This window comes from Cynocephalus volans, chromosome 6 (assembly GCF_027409185.1).
Source record: "Cynocephalus volans isolate mCynVol1 chromosome 6, mCynVol1.pri, whole genome shotgun sequence".
Lineage (NCBI taxonomy): Eukaryota > Metazoa > Chordata > Mammalia > Dermoptera > Cynocephalidae > Cynocephalus > Cynocephalus volans.
The window spans coordinates 23,921,978-23,938,244 of record NC_084465.1 but is presented as its reverse complement, the minus strand read 5'-3'; the positions used below and the strand labels follow the sequence as shown (position 1 = coordinate 23,938,244).

Below are 16,267 nucleotides of genomic sequence, written 5' to 3'. Positions count from 1 at the left end.
GATTTCTGACCGCACCTCTTCTGCCAAGTGGAGCTGTTTTAGCCCTGGTTCTCCGTTGCCCCACTTTGCAGAAATCCCACCTTGAGTCCTTATTATGGAAAGGTCAGAAGGAAGCCAGAGCTCAGTGGTCTAAATGTAGTGCTAATGAGGTGAAGGTCTGCAGGTCCATCCCCCTGTGGGCCAATTAGCTTAGTTCTGGGACCCAGTCTCTCCCATAGCCACAGGCAGCCCCTCTTACCCCAGGCAGACACTGTTTACAAATATCCCAAACTGATCCACAAGCAGCAGACCAGGTGAGCCAGTGAGGACAGACAAATGCAGCAGAACTCCAACCGTGGACACACCTGCTCAGCTGCTCTAGGCCTGCAGTAGCCATCTCTGAGACCCAGCACAAAAAACACAAAGTCAGACCTGGTTCTCCTTTGCCTCTTGGGCAACTCCTGTGGCCCAGCAAAGAGAGGGGTCCTTATATCTGGGAGCAAAACCAGCTTCCCTGCCCTTCCTAGTGGAAAAGTACCGTCCAGCCTCATGCATGGAGTACTGAGAACTCCATACCCTCCCCCAAAGCTGGGATACCACCCTCCTGTCTGTTATGTCGTGGAAGAAGACATCAGAGGGTGGCACAAGCTCATGCACTGTGGAGTCATCTGGGCCTTCAGTAGGGCCCTTTTCCATCACACTTTTGGTTCCTTAAGCTATTGAACTTTCTGGTTCCAGCAGAAACTGAGGCACTAACTGAAGACAATGCTATCTTCTGTTTCTCACTGATTAGTTTGCTTCAGAGTAAGCACGAAGCACTAGATAAGGCCCCAGGATTATAAAGACGGAGAAGTCTCAGTTTCTGCCCCAAGAATGGCCCCTTCCCTGGGGGGGCGGGGACAGACCTAGGCTGTGACTACACAAGGCCATATGCGCCCCTGCATCAATTGTGGACCTGGGGGGAGTACAGAAGGTGGGGCCACCAACTGCCTGGGGAGCCGGCAGAACTTCGAGGAAGAGGCAAAGTTTGGGCTCAATTCTGAGTTCTGTCTTACGTACAGCATACTACCCCAAAATAATTCCAGATCATAAAATCATCCAACAGCTCCATTTTACAGAAGAGAAAATTGAAGCCTTGAGAATGAAGTGACTCCCCTAGTTACCTATCAAGTTACTGGGAAAATAGGTACCCGAACCCCAAATTCCCAGCCCAGAAGAAAAAATCTTATCTTAATCAGGAGCTTTCTCTGGGGGTACTAGAAGTTGGCCTCAAAGGCAGCCTGTTCTGGGATCAGGGAAAAGCGGGAGACTGCTCGGGGAAAAGCCCATGCCTCCCCTCCTTTGCCTGCCAGCTAGGAGGAGTGCTCTGCCCTTCTGCCATCCCCAGAGGCCTGGAAACAACCAGCTCTCCCCTCCCCAGGAGGCCCTTGGCCAGTCATCAAAGCTGGGCTCTTCCTTTCCTGGATCTATTTGTCCCAAAGGAAAGGGAGAACTGAAGTTTTAAAAAGAAATACAAGTTAGGAGCAAAAAAAAGGAGAGAAGCCCATGAGCTGCCTGCTGATGCGGAAAAGAAAATGTCTTTAGATTCTTCCTGCTCAGCAGCCCGAAATTTCTTCCCATTAATTACACTTACACACACACACACACAAACACACACACACACACAGCCCGGGAGCTGACCATAGCAGACCTCTGCTGGAAATGAGGAATCAGTGAATGACGCATGTGGGATTTCTTTTTAAAGGGAGATATTGATCAGGTAAGCTGTAATAGCTCATGTCTAAATACAGACTCCAGTTGTAAAGCTCTGAAGTACAAGGAGATAATGATCACCCACTTATTGGGAACCATATCTCAGATATGACCACTGACCCCTAAGGTGTTCATAGACACAGCAGGGTCTGATGCACAGACTGCAGCTACCCCTCGAGACGACCCAGTGCGCCCTCCTCTCAACCTCTGCAGGGGTACAGGTAAGCAGAGAGGGTCCTCAGGGGTAGAAACGACTTTGGGAGGCTTTGGTTTAGCCTCTTTCAGAAAGCTTGTTACTCTAAACCATATTCCCGTGTGCTTGAGTGATCATTTCTGTAACAAAAAAAGGTATTTTATAAAACCTGATTATGCACCCCTCTGATGGCTGTACTGTTCAGCATAAACTTTTCTTTCTCTTTTACGATGTCTAACCCTCTCTGAAGTTCTGATCCTGGTGGTGCTGACCCTATAGGGTTGAACTCTCTCAAAAGCAAGCCATAGAAGTCCTGCAACAGGTGAAGGTTGGCCCCAGCACCTGGCTGTGAGCAGAGATGATGGAAGCCGGATGCAGGAATGAGGCCTCATCCATTTAGTTACTAATGCGCCACCTCAGAATAATCCCTTACTGTGTCTTTTTTCATGAGATTGTAGAAAAAATGAATGTGTACAGAGAAAGAGAGAGAAAGCCAGCAAGCCACAACCACAATAACCTAGTTAGACAAACATATTATTAAAGGGGCTTAATGAAAGTATCTCAAGGTTGGAAAAACAACCCAACAAACTACAGGTAAGGTTTCCAAGAATCAAGCACCCAGCTTCTATGCATCTCAGAAAGAAGAGGAGGGGACCAAAAAACAGAATAGAAGGTCACTGTGTTTTAGGAGCTCTGGCGGGGGGCTGGCTTCTGATGCAAATACTCATGGAATTTTTGCACCTCACTCCCTATGGAACAATGAAAGCTATTTGCTGCAAACAATGCTTCTTTTTATCCTCATTTTTGAAATTTCTATATATGTTTTGGGACCATCTCTGACCCAATCCCCCCAGATATTGAAGTGATCTTTCACTCATCATGATAACAAGCTGTTCTTCTAATAGGGAACGAATGCCACTAAATAGAGTGGTCTTCCCAGGAGAGGGGCATCTGGCCAGGCACACTTTCTGCCAGCCAGGCTGGAACTCATAGTGAGCTCCCACAATGCACCCCTCCTAGGGTTGCTAAGCAGAGCCATCCAAGAGGAGCTCCAGCTCAGAATCCCAGGGCTTGAACCCACGACCTTCTGCTCATTAGCTTAGAGGCTGAGAACTCGGTGTTCCTGCCTCTGATCAGCAGACAGGGCCATGGCTCAATGACCCAGGAAAGGTCTGGACAGGCCAAAGCTGTGGACCAGCCTAGCAAGAGAACCAGGACTCTGCAGATGGCACCACACTGGGGTCTAGTCCAGTAGCCAGATCTGGACTGATGGGAAATCCCAGGGAGGCCTTTCAGCATTGTGAACGGTACCAACCCAAACCCCCTGGGATGCTGTCTCTTCCCTTTCAGACCTTAGCACCAGAGACTCCCAGGGACTACCTGTCAGGGGCAGATAGATCCCACTCCACCCACCCATCAATCCCAAGTTCCCACTGTCCCTCTCAGAGTCTAGGGCAGACAACCCCAGCCACCCCCTAGAACTGTAACTGAAGCGAGGAATGCCATGCTGGTTAAGTTTGTGTGTTTCCCAGTGGGCACTGGGAAGCAGCGGCCCTGCTCACCAGGCTGAGTTATGGGGTAGGTCATTCCCTTGTTAATGGGAATAAATTTTATTAGCCCCACTCTTGTTGCCATGTATCTCCCTCTCCTGCTCCTCAGGCCTGTGTGTGAGTCTGGGTAATGCTGCCTGCATGCGGGATAAATCAGCTGAACAAATCCCATTACATTTTGGAACACTGACAGAGACAAAGTAATGACGCCGACACCGGGGAAAGACGCGAGCTTTCTTTCCTCCTGCTGATCCCGTTTCATGTATGTGGACAGCATGTGGGGACCAAATCCACCAGGAAAAATAAATGTAAATTGAGGGGCCGAATGCAGGAGAGCTCCCTCAGTGGTCCCTTCTTTCCACTAACTTTGTTAGTGAAAAAAACCTAGCGCAATGTGTGTAGTCATTTATGTCACCTTGCAAAAATGAAGGGACACCTGAAGGTAGCAGTAGCCAGGGTCTGGCTTGAAACATATCCTGTCCTTCAAACATGTTAACTTAGCATTCATAACACACACCCTATAGAAAGGCACATCCAGGACCTGGAATATTGAACCATCTGGGTTAGGCACAGCCCAAATCTCTCAAAAGCAGATACCGGTGGAGAAAAAAATGCGAGTATGAAATCACAGCAGTATTATTAAGTCCTTTTCTGTCCCAGTGGGTGGCAATTCTAACCAAAGGAGCCTCTCCAGGATGGTGTGTGAGAGTGTCTGCATATCCTGCTCATATAAGGTGCTCTGTGTCTATCATCATTTATTAATGACTGCGTTTTTCCTTTTCCTTATGAGCTTCAACACACTTTATTAAAGGGATATTATATTATCACCTCCTTCTTAAAAATAAAATGTGTAATTCAAAGCAAAAGGGAAACTGCTTACCAGCCCCCGCTGTATCTCACGAACTGAGACTGGCTGAGGCCCAAACTCCAGACTCCCAGGCCAGTCTCCCGGCCAAGATGCCACCCTATGAGGAGGATAGGAATTGAAGGGAAGGCCCTGAAACCCCCATCAGGAGGGGTAAGCAGGGCACAGCTCTGTGCTGAGTGAACAAGAGTCTTGGCTTCCCATCGTGGCTGGGCGCTGGCATACTGTAGGAGGCATGTGTGTGCACATGACAGAGATCTCACTGTATCGGCTGCTGCATGTAGCATGTGGGTGTGTAGAAGAACAAGTCACAGAGAGGGAGACAGAGAGGCACTGAGAGGTGATGGTGCACTGAGTGTGAGGGAGCGAGCAAGAGGGGAGAGGCAGGAGAGTGACAGACAGACATCAGCAAGGGGGACAGACTCCCGAGACAGTGAGCCAGATGCCAAGAGCACAGCGAATGTGTGTGCACACGTGGGCATGTCCACAGGTGTGCACACCTCTGTGCTGCAGCATGGGATGTGATGTCTCGGGATTGTGAGGCCATGTCCTAATCCCTGATGTAGTAAACTCACGCTGAGGTCTCTCAGCAGCCGACTGTGTTAAAACTCTGTGAGTGTGACCCCTGGGTCCCGCCTCTCTCCCTGCTGTCCAGTGGCCTCCAGGGTGGGCATCCTGGGAGAGCATATCCCGCCTAGGAGGCTGACCTCAGACCCCTTCCTCCCACCTGAGCCAGCACACCACCCAGGGCTTGGCCACCAGCACTAGCCTAGGCTGGCACTTTCCCCGCAAACCCTGCTGGCTGGGAAGAGGAAGGCGGGTGGGCTTTCCACCTGAATTCCTGGGACAGGAGCCCTCTCCATTCGACTCTGTAAACATCGGGGCTGTGCTAGGGCAGGCACCCCAATGCTAAACAAGAACTCTGCAGTGCGGGATCAGCAGGCACGAGGGGAGAGGGCTCGGCCCACTGTGGGAGGGGACTTGTAGTTAGCACTTGTAGTTACCTGAGTGTGTGTGTTTAGTGGGCTGCAGTGTGCCTTGCTGATGTCCTGGGGATGAGAAGGGAGGGCTGGGCGGGGAAGAGAGGGCTCCTGGTCTGAGACAGGACAGAGGGCGGGAGCGAGCAGAAAGCAGGAGCCCTGCCCAGCCCTGCACACAACAGGATACAACCCCATCGAGACCGAGCTGCGCTTCCTGCTGATGGGAAAAGAAAACAGCCCAAGCAGACTGGCAGAAGTCAGCCCCGGAGCCTGGCATGGCTGTCTGGTCATTCCGGATGCTCACTTTCATGCAGTTGCAGGATCTCAGGCGCCAGACGAACCCGAGTGACCATCCAGGCTGAGACGTGAGGCCAGCCTGAGTCTGATGGGGTGACCCTGTCTCCTCTCCGGGACTGCCGTGCCCAGGGAAACCAATGAGTCAAAGAAACAGCATGTGAATGGGCTCCCATTCACCACCCAAGGATGCATGCCTTCAGGCAGGAGGCAAAGCTTAGCGTTAAAGAGGAAAATCTCAGTCCCTAGTATCTCTGTGACCCTTGCGGGACTGGGCAGGGCTGGCAGCTAAACCCCGAAGCCAGGTAGGAGCTTGGGCTAGCCATGGTTCTCTACCAGGGGCTTCTAGAGATGGAAGAGGCTTTTCTAGTCTTGCAGTGATTGGGGGTTCCCAATGACACTTAGTGCACTAGGGCCCGGGGTCGCAGATGCTCAGACAGTCCCTGCGCCAGGAGCTGTCTGCCTCTCGCACACCACTGAGAAATGCCATGGGGAAAGCAGCAGGCTGAGAATTAGAACACGTAATGGGTTCTAGTCATCAATTACAGGGCCTTGAATGCAGCAAACGACTTTTCTGATCCTCTGTTTCCTCAGCTGCAGAGGACATCTGCCTTTCCCCCATCCTCCAGCCTGTCGAGAGGAGAGAAGGTGAGGAAGCCCCCGGGGAGCCATCAGGTGTCATGTGAGCTCCCACGTGCTGCTATTAGGCCACTTGGAGGTCACCATTCTCTGCCTCCACTGCTGGGGCTTGCCACATGTAAGGAGCAATTCTGGATAATAGTTTCTGCCCCAAGGGCCCAAATTTTCTCCTAGAAGGTCTCGTGAGGTCAAGGCTTGAGGGGAAGAATAAGAAGCTGACTTTTGCCCCACCTCCGTGCCACTGTCCCCCACCAGCCCCACCAGCACTGCAGCCAACCACCGCGCCTGCCTCTCCACTGGCTCCAAACTCAGGGAAGAGCTCAGTGGAGCAAGAGACGGTCACTCCTTTGACCACAGCCCTGCTCCTGTCCACGGGCCGGGATGACCCGCGTGTGCACATCTCCTCCTCCACCATGTCCCTCTGCAACTGCGTTAGCCACTAGGAGCGAGTGCCTTGCCAAGCACTTTCCTAAGGCTGAACAGATGTCCCACCCTCCATTAGTGCCTCTGGAGGCAGAGGGCCCAGTGTTCTGTGAGGTTATCTCAGGAGGCTGCAGAGAGGAGAGGAAACCCCAGGATGCCAGGTGCCAGCCCACATAGGCCACCAGAGCCTGGGCCCACAGCAGCAACTCTCCTGCCAGCTGCCCCGCCCCAGGTCAGAAGTGTCGGGTCCCCCAGAGAAGGGCTGGGGGCTGTCACCTTGGCCTCAGGGCCTGGGCAATGACAGAAGCCACAGCTGTGGGCTCCTCAGCCCTACTGTCATATGCTCTGCAGACAGAGGGTTTCAGGGACCCTGGGTAGCAGCCTTCAAAAGGGTCCAGAGATGGAGACACCCCAGAGCTGAGCAACAGAAACAGAGAATTTAAATCACTGTCATAGCCCACCTGAATGCTCATTAGCAAGCCAGCTTCGAGTTGGTCTTTAGTCCCCTGAGTCCCAAGACAAACTGGGGCCCCTGACAGATCCCTCTAGGACCGTCCTTGTGCCCGTGCCCTTGAGAGATCCTTAGAGCAATTTCCAGGAGCTAGCACATTTGTTCTTGGATACCTCTCTCCACTCAGGCTGGAGACAACTAGGACACAAGAAGAGAACAGCTCAGAAGGCAAGACAGAGCTGCTGCCATCCTGCAGGAACACCAGAAAGCCCGTGGGCAGCTCCCCCAGCCTCTCACCCGGCACCTCTCAGTGAGTTGCGTTTGCAACATGCATTCAGTCCCCGGCGACACATTCCCAAGACGAGCCCCCTCAGCCAGCCTTCCCTGATTCACCTGGAGTAGAAACACCAGGGAGCTCTCTAGGGGCCTGCAGGACAGTAGGCTCCAGCATCGTGGGACAATGCTTTTCCCACCATGGCATAATAGGCCAAGTCACACAGGTGGTCTCTTCCCCACTTCACCCATGCCCCCCGTGAGCACAGCTGAAGGGGACGCTGGGCCCTCGTGAGGTGGGCAGGTGGCCCAGGGTTATGTTGCCCCCTGCTCTGAGTTCTGGAGGCCTGTGTTCAGGGGAAGGAATGTGGTCTCAGGAAACGGAAGAGGCCAGAAAAGCCAGAAGAGCACCACAGGACAAGCATTCTAACTTAGAGCACAGTAAAAATTAACTGCTAGTTATATGCCATTTTTAAGCTCTGAGTTGTAACTGCAATAAAACCCACAGTGGACCCCAACCCTGCAAATCACAAGTCCTAAAGGTCAACCTCCTAGGCCTTAACCTCCCCTTCACCATCTTCCTAGAGCAGAAACGCCACAGGACAGAAGCCATCTGAGATTCAGTTCCCAATCACCGCCCCCAAGGAAGTCTCAGACTTGGAGGCAAAAGGGCACTCCAGAGTTCACCTGGTCCATCCTTTGCCTCTAGGCAGGAAGGGAAAAGAAAACCAAGCCACGGCCTTGTGAACGGGTAGAGGGAAAGCTGGGTTTGCAAACGGTGCTGACAGCTCCTCCTTGGGGCAGCTCAAGTCTGGCCTGGCTGATGTCGTGTGAAACATGTGTGGTCTGAGCTGAGTCCAAATGAATTGTAACCAGAGGGCCAGAGCAAAGAAACTCGGATATCGGCCAAATCAAAGGAAACTGATACTGTGCATTAAAAGCCGGCCTGGCCTTTTTTAGACTGGCTGGGGAGACAGCCCAGCCCTGTGCAGAGTTTCTGGCCTCCTACTTTCTACTCTCAGTCCTGAACTTGCCTCTAACTTGAAAGGGCTAATTAAAGCCAAAAGAAAAATCAAAAGCATGTTATCTGGCTCCATTACTCCCAGTCCTGGTACTGGCCTATCTCACAAAGCTGTTTCCCCTCTGTTCTCTCCAAGGCCACCACGCAGAGTTCGGACCTGCAGCTCTGCGGACTTCCATGATGAACTTGGCTTTTGTACTGTGGCAGGGAGCAAGGGCAGGAGAAACACCTGCCCACGGGCAGTCAGATGGATCCCCGCAGCTGATTTTGCTCCCAAAAGCATTGCCCCAAAAAGCAGGATTTTAAGCAAGTTTTCTATAGAAAAGAGGCAGGGATTACCAACCCCTCTGATCTCAAAAGAAATAGTCGCTATTTAGCAGGCACACAGCATAAACTTGCCATTTCCTGTGTGTGTGTGCTTGTGGGGGTATTAACTGCACGTATGCAAGTGTGTGAGCCCTGCAGGCAGGGGGATTATCGTCAAGCGCTGGCTCTGCTACTCATAAGATGTGTGATGCTGGGCAGTTCATTCACCTTGCTGGGTCTCAAGGTACTTAAATGTAAAATGAAGTTTTAGACCAGGGGCTCTCTAAAGGCCTGTTCACCAACCACTCCAGTGCATCTCCCATGGACCTTTGTTGCCTGAGTGTGTCATGTACATACATCCAGTGCCTTCAATTGGGAGCAGTCTGTGGCCCCCCAAGTTCATGACCCTGTCTCATAGATTCTTTTGACTGAATCAGCTACTACCCCAAACAGAAGGCCTCAGAAGGCATTCCTCATGGTTAAGTGACCTGCTAGGAGGGCTCAGTGGGTACCACAAAGTACCCTCAATTCTCTGGGCTGGCTCTGATTTGTCAATTTGTTGCGGCCCTGATTGGCCAACAGTATCTCTCCCATTTCCTTTGTGATATTAGGGGTCTCCTGGATTTTCAGGACCTCCAAGAAGGAATGACATCTTTTAGTTTCAGCCCAGGTGCCTGGAAACCTTGCCATTGGAAAACAGCCAGAGCCTAAATGTCAAAGGCAAACTGCAGAGTCCTTCTCTCTGACCCCTCTTCCCTGCCCCCACCCCGAATTCCAGTGACCAGAGAAGTGGCCTCCGCACATGGTGGGGGAGGAGGATGCCAGTGCCCTCTGAGATCTGCTCAGCAAGTAGTTACACTTTATGAAGAAAAACCTACTCTTTTTAAATAAATCAAAATACACTTTCCTAATACACAACTCCACCAAAGTTTGAGCGGGAGTCAACAATCACATCAATACAGATGCATACTTCTATCTGATGGGTGAATTTTCCTTTCTTCTCCCCAAGTTGAAATTACAAGAAAGATTTTCTCAGACAAGGTTCATAAGTTTTTAAATGGACAATAAAAAAAGAAAAGGTAAAGGAAAGTAGCATAGGCATAGCAGATGCTAACAGCTTCAAGTCGCTTGAAGAATGACTGTGAAAAAAAAAAAATGTACCATTGTAAAGATGAACAGAAGTCAAGCCACAGAAGGGCAGATGCTTTTTCTGCAGGGTCACAAGTGAATTAGGCTGGCAGAGGCAGGAGGCGGTGTCACCTGTTTTATCTGTGGTTACCCTGCCTGAGGTCTACCACAGGATGGCCCCTAAACCAACCCTTCATTCTGCTCTGCTTCTGGTTTCCTACAGCACTTCTGTCCCCCAGCCTGCTCTCTGGTTGTTTCCTGACTTCATGACACATTTCTTCCATGGCACTGTGCACACAGAAGATGCCTAATAAATACGGTTTGCTCCTCCCATCTCCTTTCTAAGCAACTTCTGCTTTCCCCTGTATGTTCACTGGACTCCTACCTTACTCTGCCCTCAATTTGCCATTTCCTAAAGGTGCACAAGGAGGTAAAAATGTAATGCTCCTGAAATCCCGTATCTATCCCAAATGTAGAATGACTCCTCACATTCTCTTCTCCCTCCTCCCCCCATGGTTTTATTCTAAGCTCCCAGGAAAGTGATGCACAGCCTTGGGCAGTAACAAGGGTGACTACACATCTTACACTGAGGCACACTATAATCTGGCTTTCAGCCATGCCTGGTGCATACAATACCTACTTAACACATTCCCACCTGCTCCCAACACTCCGTCTCTCAACCAGTGAGCCATTATGGAACAGAGCAGAGTGCCCCAACAGGAAACCTACATTTTAGCTTCAGCTCTGACTCTTACATGCTCAGTGACATAGTCACAGAATGTTTGATCTGGTCATCCTGTGTCCAACGAGACCCAGAGATGGAATATACTCATCCCATCTGCAAAAAGGGAAGGCTGACACACACCCCGCATAGGCTACAAGCCTGGGGTCCTCACCCTCCACCCTAGCACCCAGCCCACAGGCCGTCCCAGGACTCACCGCGCTGCTGCAGGGGATGTCCTTCACCTTGAGCCAGGCCAGGTCCAGCGTACCCTCACCCCGGTAGCATGACTGCAGCCGCTCCTTAATGCGGTCATTGATCTGCTTCAGGATGAAGATGCACAGAGCCGACTCATCCAGGGATTTCATTTTCCGCTTTTGGCCCTTGGAGAAGACAGTGAAGAGGAGGTCGTCATCTGGACGGACTCCCAGGGTCCGGCCAAGCACGGCCCCTGCTTTGGACAGGTAGGCAGCCTGCAGCAAGCGGTACTCCACCCCGCTGCGCTCACAGCCAATGGGCACCTCCACGTAGGAGTTGAAGGCGGTGTCCTCCTTACAAAGCCTCACTAGCTTGGATGTATAAACCTGTTCTTTTGTGGTGGAGCCTGGGGGAGACACCATCTCAGGCTGAAGGGTCAAAAAGTAGACAAAGTTGCCACTGCTGAAACCGTAGACATAGTAGATATCAAAGTCAGGGATGACGGTGAAGGTGTCCGAGGGGATCTTAATCATAGAGGCTACAAACTCATCGTGGAAGACATAAGCGAACATGCCATCTGCCTCGGAGTTCTTGGTCAGCTTCCGGCTGGAGATGGTAGGAAAATACTCGGGCTTCCCATCCACTGCCGTGGCAATGAAGAGCTTGTCGTCCAGATGGCTGTAGGAGACGATCACTCCAAAGACCGAGCCGCTCTCGTTGACTCCCGACAGGTAGTGCTCCTTCTTGTGGAAAGGCTCCCCCAGCTTGAAGAGGTCCTCCAGCCTCAGGAGCTTGCAGATGCCCTGGTACAGGCTCCCGCACGCAATCAGCCTGTTCTCCTTGTAGTCTATGAGGAGCATTTTGTTGACGTTGTTGGTGGTGGTCAGGGGCTCATTACAGGTCTGCACGATGCGGGGTGGGTAACACTTGGGGTTGTCCTCGTCTGGCCCCGTCTGGTGGGTCACCAGGACCTTCAGGTCACTGGAGAGCTTATAGATCCGGTTGACGGCCCCCAAGTAAATGTGCCCTGTCCTCTCATCCACCACCAGGTGATTGAAGCCTTCAGTGGGCTCCCCTCGGAATGTGATGAAAGACCGCTTCTGGGACAGCGGGGGCGGCTGCCGGGGGAGCAGGGTGGAGGAGCCCACCCCTACCATCAGGAGGTGGGAGAGCAGGCAAGTCCAGTTCCAAGGCATGGCTTTCATTTCAGGGATGGGTCCTCGCAGCACAGCAGCACTTGGGCACAGCCGTCTCCTCAAGGGCCAGGACTCAGGAGGGCAGTGTCCCCTACCGGAGAAAGGAAAGACTGTGATGCTGGATAACATGGCAGTGTCTCCATTCCACCCCACAGCTTGTCTCGCTGGACTCAGGGCATTCTGAACACACAAGACAGAACTGCACTGGGGGAAGCTAGAGGCTGACGGATTCGACCCCCCCATGGGTGTGTGAGACAGTCAGGACTGGATGGCAGCAGCCCCAGGAGAACACTTCAGTGATAACAATAGTGAGGATAGTAATAATAACAAAAGTAATGATAATTATGATAATAATAGTGACTCTGATAATAATAATAATAGTGAAGATGATGATGATGATGGTAATGATAATCAAGAGCCCTTGCCTACCAAGTGCCTGACTTTGTGTCAGCCACTGTCTAGCACCTTCCAGAGACTGTCTTATTCCATCTTAACAAACCCTTCAGTGCAGGGCACCTCTCGTCTGCTTCTCCAGATCCACTGACCACCCTTCTCTGTGCCCAAGAGGCTAGCCTGCACGGACCCTACACCAGTGGGCTATGTCTGGGGCCTGGTTGGGTACAGCCAGCAGGCAGCAGCAGCAGAAGGATGGAGGGGGTGGGGGAGGGGTAAAAGGAGCAGGGTGCCTGCACTGGCTGTGAGCCTTATGCAGAGTTCCCTGCAGCAGGCATCTCCACACAGCCCCTCTGTCTCCAGGATCTCTGAACCATCTCTTGCTGAACCCCATCTGCCTTCGAGGTGGTAGTGTGGGCTTCACTGTTACTGTCCCCAAATAATACACTGCCCCTTAAAGAACCACACTTTTATGAAGAGTCCCTTTATTAATTTTGCTCAGATGGCCAAATTTGTGTTTTTCATTTATTTCCTGCTGGGACTCTGACTAGTAGGCCTTGGAAGGACGTATCTGCACCTTACAGCTAAGGAAAGCGAGCTTGGGGAAGTTATGTAATTTGCACAGCTAACAGTAGTAGAGATGGACTCAAACCCAAGTAGAGTAAGTCCATGGTAACTTCTCATTCTCACATGCTGAACCACCTCGTTTTACCCCAGCCTCGCACCAACGAGGCTGTATAGCCTGCAGGAGCAACCAGGCCTCTGGGTGCACTGTCCAGCTCTGAGCCCTAATGTCATTTTAACAAGGCAGATCTTGGCTGCCTCCCATAGTGGGGCCTCCTCGAAGAGGATTTCATTAAAGGGAGTGAAAAAATGCTTTAAGAAGCAGTCAAATAAATAAACAAATAAATAAATAAATCCCTGCGGAACAAAATCGCTTTCCATCCTAATGGTCTCCTTCATTTCCATTCAAGATTCTTTCTGCGTGTGTTTCCAGTGGCCAGTTTCGTATTTCTTCCAGTTGGAGAGAAATCAGGGCAGGAATTGCCAATGTCTTATTTGGGGGAATCTCAGCTCTGTAGAATTTTTTCATTCACCCCTCAACCCATCAAAAATGGGGAATGAGAAGAGGTGGACCATTAAACAACTGAAGACTCCCCAGCAGGGAGAGACCACAAGGCTAGAGGGAAACCAAAAATGAAGGAAGAAAAGAAAATAAAGATGTTACATTGTTAGCCAAAATCCCAATGGAAAACCAGGTCTTCTGAAATAAATATCAAAGGACTCTGGCAGACAGAGCACCCACAACCAACAGCAGCCCTGCAAGCCAAGGGCCTTCGTTCATTCACCCACATGGCAAATGTTTGCTCAGAGCACACGCAAAGTGTGCAAGACCCTGCAAACCCAGGAATCAGGTCCTTGAAGATCTTGTAGTCAAGCCATGTAGATGTCACCAGAACCTAAATTACTGCATATGATCAAAAGTTACATGACTTACAAAAGAGTGCTTTGGAAGTTCATCTGAGAAAAGAAGATTTCTAACTTGGGACAGGCAAGAAGCAAGGAACAGGCCAGGGGAGGCCTTGGGGAGGAAGGAGAAAGTGGGCTGAGCCACGAACTTGGAGAGGACATGCAGAGCTGGAAGGGAAAGACCTCCTCAGGGCAGGTCCACATAGCAAAGGCATGGGCATGTCAAACCAAGGTGTACACTAGGAAGGGTATGTCTGAAGAACACAGTTCATGAAAAATGCAGAAGATAAGGCTGAAAGGAGACAGCCACGAGCCCTATCATGATGTCACTGGGAGGTCAGGACTAAAATGCACGTTGAGGACAGAAGTGCAAATGAAAATTGGGAGAGCAAAGGCTCCCAGAGAGGAGACCCCTGCCACAAACACACACACATTTTGGATAATTTAGCCTTAGCCTTTGCCAAAGGACAGCCTGGCACTGAGGGTCTGTGAGCTCCAGGAGGGAGGACAGGGTCTGCCTTGCTCACCAGTGTACCCAGAGCACCTGACCCAGCACAGAGTGGAGCTCAACCGCTACATCTTCACCAGCAGAAAGACGGGCTGGGAGCAAGAAGGAATATCAACGCTGGTGCAGCATTTACTGCACCCCACGCAAATGCTTTCAGACAGACTAACTCATGTCATCATCACAACTATTCTCTGGGGTCAGTATTGTTTGACCCATTTTTCAGGTGAGGAAACTTTAGCTCTGCAAGGACACGTGGCTAATAAATGCTAGAGTTGGGGTTGAAACCCAGGTTTGAATCACTGCAAAACCATACTCTTCTAGAAGTGCACAATTCCAGAGCCCAGAACATCGAGCCTTTGAAGGCCCTTTTGAGTTCATGTAAGCCCCAAACACAGAAATGTCAGGATATCACACACCAATACCAGGAGAAAATCCAAGCCCCTCTGACCCACAGGGCATACCCCAGTAGAGAGCACCTACCAAGTGGGTACTACTATTTACCACTAAAAGTGCTAATGACTGCAAAGCACCTGGCACGGGACCTCTGTCTGGCGCAAAGCAGGTGCTTATTAAGTGATAGTTTGGGTGGCGTTATTGTTAACAAGGTTGAAATGGGATTAGAAGGATTATGATTATGATAATGAGATGGTAACTAGAGTGATGAGGCATCAGGATGGTTCATGTTGAATTGCCTGTACGAATTCAAATATCAGAGAAGAAACCAGAAGTTTACAATCTGAAAGATATACCCAGTTTTATGATTCCAAATCCCTGATTTCAGAGACAAGGAAGTTGAAATCCAGAGGGGTCAAATGACCTTGCAGGAAATCACACAGTTAAGACAGAGATGAAAGTAAGCTCAGGGCCCCGACTCCCAGTCCAGTGCTCTTTCTGCCCTCATGGCCTCTCTTCTGACTTTATCTGAGCCCACTCCAGCATCTGCTCCCTGGCCTTTGTATGAAAGAGACTGCTGTTTGGGCACCATATGCTCCGTTGGCTAACACAGTTCTCAAAACATCTTTGCCAACAACCGAATTCCAGCAAAGCTGGTAATCCTCATTCCAGACAGGCAGGTGCAGGTCAGGGCCCAGCCACTAACCCTTCTGGAGGGAACTTTCGGCAGTCCCTGTATCAGAACCTGCCACACACCAGGGATTGTGCCTGCCCCATGGCCCACCTTCTATACACACTCACAGACGCACAGCCAACCAACAGTTCTCTAGTCTGCAAGAGGCGAGACAAGGAAAACTGTAATTATGAATTTACCGAGCAGAAAGGTGCCATGGCTCATTTTCCATCTCCTATTAGGCACTGAAATGAGACACAGTTATGCATCTCAAACACTTATCACCCTCATCTGGAGATGGTGAAATTATTGCGCCTGGAGGGGAGGGGACCCACCGAAACAATAATGTGTGATGGGAATAACCAGCCTCATTTTATACACCACAAAAGGGACTGATTAGAAAATAAACAGGCAAGAAAGGGGGAAAAACAAGGATGTGGGCTCCAGCTAGCTTCACTAAGGACCCCACCAGGCACCAGCACAGAGGTAACCCACTGGCAGCCCTCCCAGCCCTGCTCCAGACCCACGGGTAGGCAGAGCTGCCAGTCCCCTGCCCCCCAGGGCTGCCCAAGGCTACTCTGACCTGGCAAAGCTGGAGCTTCCAGAGGAATTTCCCTTCCAGAACATCAGTCCTTGTAAGTGGTAACCCCAACACAGACAACCCCCACCCCAATTTCAGATGCTACCAACAATTTCACTCTCAAATCTTTGTTTAGCTGGTTTCAAAAGAAAGTATTGGAGGTAACATTCAGCTTAACCCTGATTCTTAAAGGCACGTAATGTGACCAAGTCATCCCCAAGATTGCCCCAAGGATTTGCTAAACCAGGTAGGGTGGGAAGGGGCCAGAAGGCAGAGAACTG

The 16,267-nt window shown here is 50.9% G+C and overlaps 1 protein-coding gene across 4 annotated transcripts in view; it reads right to left on the bottom strand.

The window, feature by feature from the left end:
- Positions 1-16,267, bottom strand: part of PLXNA4 (plexin A4) — a 433,176-nt gene that overhangs the window by 356,824 nt on the left and 60,085 nt on the right. For all 4 annotated transcript variants that reach the window (XM_063101329.1, XM_063101330.1, XM_063101331.1 and 1 more), the window contains exon 2: positions 10,794-12,060. In XM_063101329.1, the coding sequence (XP_062957399.1) occupies positions 10,794-11,978 (1,185 nt within the window). In that variant the 5' untranslated portion in view covers positions 11,979-12,060. The remainder of the gene's footprint in view (positions 1-10,793; positions 12,061-16,267) is intronic.